The sequence below is a fragment of the Brassica oleracea genome, chromosome C8 (assembly GCF_000695525.1).
Source record: "Brassica oleracea var. oleracea cultivar TO1000 chromosome C8, BOL, whole genome shotgun sequence".
Lineage (NCBI taxonomy): Eukaryota > Viridiplantae > Streptophyta > Magnoliopsida > Brassicales > Brassicaceae > Brassica > Brassica oleracea.
In genome coordinates, this window is record NC_027755.1 from 11,679,623 (window position 1) to 11,686,418 (window position 6,796).

Genomic DNA, 6,796 nt, shown 5'->3' on the forward strand with positions numbered 1-6,796 from the left:
CTTTTCTGTCTCCAGAACTGTTCCTCTGCCTTAAGAGCAGTGGATAATTCCTTTAGAGCCTCTGATATCTCCTCAGAAGTAGCATTATCGTCCTCGTAAAGACCTTCTACCTTCTCCTTAAGCTCTTCTACTAACTTTTCAGAGTTCACATTATTTTGCCTCCTCCAATGACTCAAAGCTTTCTGGCAGCTAGCAATATGTTCCATTATATTCGCATCAGGAGGGAGATCATTCGACTTCCATCCCTCTAGAATAACTTGCCTTAGCTCCTCGTTATCCAACCAATGCTTATCAAACTTAAATTTCTTTTTTCTCCTTGTTGGTTTTGTGAGTATATCTGCGAGGATCAGACGATGATCCGAGCCCCAGAGCCTCAGATACTTGACAGCTGAATGTTGGAATTTATCGTGCCAATCCTCATTACCCACTGCTCTGTCAAGTCTGCATCTAACAGTTGTTCCTCCCGATCTTTTTCCAACCCAGGACAGCTTGTTCCCAGTAAATGGAAATTCTAACATTCCAAAATCACTCAACATCTGCTTGAAAGGCAAGAAAGAGCTATCAGCCTTTCCATCCCCGCTTCCCACAGACCTGCTCCGTACCGTCACGTTATCCTCCATTACACGATCCAGTCGCGATGGAGTGACAATGGCGCTTGCAAGCTTCCTAGAGGTACCAGCATCTGCATCCTTAGAATGAGTTAGCGAGTCAAGGGACCCTGCCCCAGAGATGTGTTCATAGGGAACAATCGCATTCTTCGAAACATTTGAACCATCACCCATCTGCTCGTTGCCATTTACCTCGGGGAGCCTCTGTTTTGGCCTCCATGAAACCTCCTTTCTGCGATCATATGGACCTGCACGAGCGCGTCCTCCACCATATCTGTCACTCCGCTTATAGTCGTCTTTGCGTCTGATGATTCTATCAGCATGTGTTCGCATGCGGCGATCTGCCTGTGACCCCAAGCGGCGATTATCATCCCATGATCGAGACTGACGATCGTTCCCCTCTCGGAGATTGATACGCAAATCACGCCGTGGCATATACTCAGCATAGGTGCGTGAGTGGGGCTCTCTTATCTCCAGCAAAGGCTGGTGATGTCTGCAATCATTATTCTGATTGTCACGGCCGTTGTGTCGCACCGGTAACTGCATACGTGTGAACACATCAGCTCGTTCCAGAGTGGGCTGTCTAGCACCGATGGAGGGGCAGTATCCTTTCTCATGAGACAACATTCCACATGTAGTACAATGCTTGAAGAGCAGATCATACTTTATCTCGATCGTAACCTCATCACCTTCGTATTCTACCTTCCGAGAGAACTTCAGAGGACGTGTTGAGTCAACATATATAAGCATACGTCCCTCCGTGAGCTCCATAGTGTCAATGTGCCCGATTCGACCTTCTATGTTTCTTAGGTTTGCGTCAGTCCACAGATGGAGAGGAAAGCCGATCAAGTGTACCCAAAATGGTATGATCCACGGGTAATCATCATGCACAATGGGTTCCCAACGAACCAATACGAACATACAGAAGTTGAAATGAAAGGGCCCCTTCGCCATAACGTAATTCAAATCCTCCTCATTTGTGAAATTGAAAAGGAACTTTCCATTCCCTAGATCATTGGCCGTGATTCTCTCAGCCAAGCCCCATTGAGAAGGCATCGTCTGGAGTAGCTTCTCCACGTTTTGTTTCTTCGGGTTTAGAATCTTCCCGATCAAGGTCAAACCGAACTCCTTAATGACGAACGAATCATCCTGATCAATCAGCTTCACCGGCTCATCATCATCCTCGTATAAGATCCCCTTACCTTTGAGATCCGCTTGGTGAGCCGGTTTCATATGAAACGTCGACCCCATACGATGATATGTGACACCACCACTGTCTCTACGTTCTAGGTTAACTGGAGATCTTAGCAAAGACCAAGATCGGACACCCCAAGGACCGCGGAACGAGTGATGCTGTGGGGAAAGAGGAAACAAATACACCAAGGAGTGTATTTTTGGAAGATCAGTCGAAACAGAGATTGATCCTTGGAGAATACGTCACCGTGCGTGCTCCTCCGGTACTGCAGATCCAAGGAGGCGACAAGGAGTGTGGGATAGTCTCCCTTGTGCCCGATAGATAGCTGTGGAGGCGTGTTGAGACTGGATCAGCTGCGAGCTCAAGCAGATCGTGGAATCGCCATATCTGTCGCCAAAGCCCTAGCCGCCAGCTTTACAGGTAATTCTTATTATTCAAGAAGTATACAGAGGACGGTATATATAGGTAAAGAGGGATATAAGTGCGGGTCAAACATCTGATGCAGTTTGATTTTGTTTGTTGTTCTGAAAAGAGCAGAACAACCAGTTTGATTTTTATTTGTATTGCACTGTAGTATCATATTAAGGAGGGTCAAAGCAGCCTGGAGCCTAGAGGGAATGTGAACCAACAGATATATTTTTCCATTTGTTAAAATAGGTTTGGGCGTTTGGTTCTTCGTGTCGGGTTCGGGCCGGTTCTTTTTGGGTCCGGATCTTTTCGGGTCCTAAATATTTAGACCCAATAGGTACTTAGAAATTTTCAGTTCGGGTTCGGGTCGGTTTTTCTCGGGTCCGGGTCGGTTCGGGTCTATAATTAAAATACCCATAAAATATCCATAATTTTTTGCGTCCATATCGGGTCCGGGTCGGGTTCGGGTATTTAGGATCTGAAAAAGACATGATATATCTAATTCCATCAACTTTAGTTGATATTTGTCATATTTATCTAAAATTTTACAAAACAACTTAAATGAAACTATTAATAATTAAAATAAAAAAAATTTAAACTCTAAATTTTACATTTTAAAGCTGCATATTACTTAAAAAATGTTAAAAAATAATAACAAATGTTGTTAACAAAAGATATTTCAACTAAATCATTAAATAATTTATATATATATAAAATAGAACACAAAAATATCATAGTTTTAGATATACATGTTTTTAAGTCGGGTACAAATCGGTTCTTATCGGGTCGGGTCTATTCGGGTCGGTTCTTTACGTGTCCGGGTCTATTCGGTTTGGTTCGGTTCCTTTTCGGTTCCGGTTCTTTCGGGTAAAAAAAATTTAGACCCAAAAGGTACTTGTAAATTTTCGGTCTAGTTCTGGGTCGGGTATTTTTGGGACGTTTCCGGTTCGGGTCTTCGGGTCAAGGTTAACATGCCCAGGCCTATGTTAAAAGAAGTCAGTGTAAGTACATTTCTGATCAAAATTCTGTGCAAACTCAACAATATCTTACGGTTTAAGCTAGTACTATGAGTTTTTTTTAGAAGACGCAAAAGTTTTTGGCCAATTCAGCAATGCATGTCTTTTTACACGAGTCATGAATTATTTTTCCCTTTAAAAAGTTTTTAAAAAATATATCGGTTAGCTTGTTTCTTAACACAACCATATTCAAGAAATCGAAAATCTATATTGAAAGTCAAACTTACATTTGCATCACACAGGATTAGTTCCATAGATTCTCCAACATCTTTCATGAAATGTCTCCATGTATGAGTGATTTTTACTTGTATGCGCCATGCAGTCTTGTGTGGTTTAATCTTGTTCAAGATAGATAGCTGCAAGAAAGTGCAATCTGCAATAAATTGTATAGCCTGGGATTCGAACCCCAGACCTGAGTGTAGAAGCCTTTAAACCTTAACCACTAGGTTACGGTGCTTCCACTTTGCAGCTAGGTTAGAGTGGAAAAAAATCATGATTGATTCGAAAACTTACCTGGTTGCCATACTTTTTTTTTGTTAAAGTACCTGGTAACCATACATAAGTCCGAAACTCCTTAACTACTCCACTCTAGAACCCGCCATACAATCTACCCAAATCGAGAGAAACTACTTCTGGTCTTAGGCTTACTGGTTTCATGAGACATCCAATAATATTTTTCAAGTGGTTTTTAGCCAATATAGTTTCTCTGTTGGGCTTTGTAGCACAATTTATGGTCTAGATGTGCAATTGAACAGCTCTGCCAATTTGAAAGATCAATAGAACAATTCGGTTCAATAGAACAAGATAACTTGTGATGACGAATATAGGACAAGATTGTTCATATCTTAAATTCATCATAGTTTTATTTGAATCCTCTAAGGAATCCACGTAGATCCAAATTTAGTAAATTCTGTTTAGCGGATTAGAAAATTTAATATCAACATGTTATTGGGCTGATTTTACTTCTAAGGCATACTCCTGATGAGCTGTTGGCGAGCTAATTTCTAATAAATATATGTATTGAAAAAGAGATAAGGTAAGGAGACAAGAGCATAGAAAACATACATAAGAAGCCAATTATGATGTGCTAAAAAACAAAACACTAAGCATTATTAAAGGCTAATGCTGAAATATCTGAGTTCATTGCTTACTCATTAATTTGTAAATGGCCATATTCTTTCTAATGATGATTCATTTTATATTTCATCCAAAAACAGTGTAGTTGTTAAATATGTTTTTTATTTTATTAAAAATTTAGTGGGGTAAAAGTTAATACTACATTCTCTGTATTTTCCGATTCTTATCTCTACGTGTTCGCAAACTCACCACAAAAAAATTTTTTTTTTTTTTTTTTTTTTTTGTAAACTTAGTAGAAGACAAAACTTACAGCCAAATAGCTAAACTTATCTCTCTCCAAAACATTTGGTCCATACGATAAAGCAAGAAGAAGAGGAACAAGATGAAGCATGAAATGAGTAACATGAAGCTACGATGCATATCCTTCTTCTTTCTTCTCTTCGGTTTGCTTCTTGGAAATTTTATAGTCGAAGGTCTTATAGTTTCAACCCATCTCCTGCATATTCTATAAATCTTCGTAGTTATATAATCTATTGAATCCACATCAAGACGACTAACAATAGTTTTTTTTTTCTTTTTGAAATTCTCTTGTTCGTGTACTTTTGAATCAGCTTCAAAAGCTCGTTCTATCGACGATACGCTTTCACTTCCCCGACAAGTCCATCTCCCGGTATATTCATAATGAGAGAATTGTTGTCTATTAGTAATTACTACAAGGAAGCAATCGATAATATATGATTTAGTTGTATTAATATTGTAAAACGTATGTTACAATATTTTCATACAGTACTCAAGGAGGCATATGATTGGGTCGACGGCACCAACTTGCACTTACAACGAATGCAGAGGATGCAGATACAAATGCAGAGCTGAACAAGTCCCCGTTGAAGGCAATGATCCTATCAACAGTGCTTATCATTACAGATGCGTTTGTCATAGATAATAATGATAATCTCTTTTTTTTTTTGGTAAACTGATAATCTCTTCTTTTTGCACTTCTATTGCATCTTTTGTATCGGCTTAATTGCATTTTGTTTTTTGAATGAGATGTTTTGGTCAAAATTATACTTCATCTTTCTCATATTAGAAGATGGCGTACAGTTTTTTTTTCCTGTATTGGTTAATTTGTTTTGAAGTTTCTATGCAAATTAATTTTAATAGTGTATTATGCAGTGTACTACTTTTTTAGTCAAACTTTTTTAGTTAATATTTTTAATGTAAGATAAAATTATAGGTTATCTAGGTTCTGAATATGTGTGCATTAACCAAAAACATCATAAACGGAACAAATCAAGTATAACTTATTAATATTTCTTGCTTAAATATTAGTAAGACATTTTACTTAATCGCTAATTTTCGCCAGTGTTGTTGCTACTGTGTGCATGGGATAATAGGATCGTTTGAAGTTTATGTTGGGGTTCGTGTTGATGATAATTCTGACGATGATGATAAAATATGGTGGGTTGTTTTATACAAGTGTTTAAAAAACCATAGGGAGAAATCACATGGTCATGTGGTCCAATTTTGAGACATACGTCAAGAAAGGATCACATGAAGGAACTAGAGTTGGTACGTTTGTAATTCTAGCTCTTTCTCTCTCTCTCCAGTCCAGTCCACTCCACTCCACTCGATTCTCCTCCTTTTCTCTCTCTCTCCTTCATATTATATAATTCTCCTTCTCTCTTCCGATGAGAAGCTGTTCAAAAAGGAACAACTATTTATGTAGTTCATGAACTTTTTTTTGTAAAAGTAGTTCAACAACTTTGAACGATTTATGTTTTATAAAGTTGCATTATGGAAAAACTATGTAATTTGATTCTTTCGTTTTTGGACAACTATGTAATTTGTTTTTGTAAATTACTAGTTTAGATTTGTTTTAGCTAATTATTTTATTTTTATTATATATATATATATATATATATCTTTAATTATTAAAATAAAAAATCCGTTTTTATTAATTTATATTATCAATATTTATACACAAATAATAGTAGAATCACTTACTGAAACTAATATATATATATATATATATATATAAATATTTATCTTCATTTATTTAAAAGTGATAACAATATTTGTTATCGGTTTTTTGTAAAATGATACAATTTTAAATAATCACTTGTATCAAATGACAACTATTATCATCATTCCAAAAATTGATATTAATTTTATATCATATAATAGTAAATGATTTACATAATTACAATCAATTTATTAAATCGATACTAATACAAACATCATATAGAACAAATTATGCAAGTGGTAACATCAATTTTGAAAATTGACACATATTAATATCACTTAAAAAAATCTACAAAAATATTTGCTATCTTTTACATCAGTTTTGAAATAATAATACAAATTATATGCATCACCAAAAAGTAAGTACTTTATTTAGCGAGGTCAAATGTATTTACATCATTTACAACTAATAAAATTATATAAAATAAATGATTTGAATTAACCTTTTAAAGTTCAAGTCTATTTACAAA

At 36.5% G+C, this 6,796-nt stretch overlaps 2 protein-coding genes across 2 annotated transcripts in view; one reads left to right on the forward strand and one right to left on the reverse strand.

Annotated features, from left to right (window-relative positions):
• Positions 1-1,859, reverse strand: part of LOC106308663 — a 4,778-nt gene extending 2,919 nt beyond the window's left edge. Inside the window, exon 1 of the mRNA XM_013745801.1 lies at positions 19-1,859. Coding sequence (XP_013601255.1) covers positions 19-1,859 — 1,841 coding nt within the window. The remainder of the gene's footprint in view (positions 1-18) is intronic.
• A 2,726-nt stretch (positions 1,860-4,585) lies between these two features.
• On the forward strand, positions 4,586-5,462 carry LOC106310120 (EPIDERMAL PATTERNING FACTOR-like protein 9). The gene is made up of 3 exons (XM_013747327.1): positions 4,586-4,777; positions 4,916-4,974; positions 5,092-5,462. Exons 1-3 carry the CDS (start codon positions 4,687-4,689, stop codon positions 5,245-5,247), a joined length of 306 nt encoding a protein of 101 aa, XP_013602781.1. The 5' UTR covers positions 4,586-4,686; the 3' UTR covers positions 5,248-5,462.
• Positions 5,463-6,796: the final 1,334 nt, after the last annotated feature.

Coding starts and splice junctions, on each gene's coding strand:
- LOC106310120 (XM_013747327.1), top strand. CDS start 4,687: ATGAAGCATGAAATGAGTAACATGAAGCTACGATGCATATCCTTCTTC. Junction 4,778..4,915: donor TGGAAATTTTATAGTCGAAG/GTCTTATAGTTT, acceptor CTTTTGAATCAG/CTTCAAAAGCTCGTTCTATC. Junction 4,975..5,091: donor CCCGACAAGTCCATCTCCCG/GTATATTCATAA, acceptor ATTTTCATACAG/TACTCAAGGAGGCATATGAT.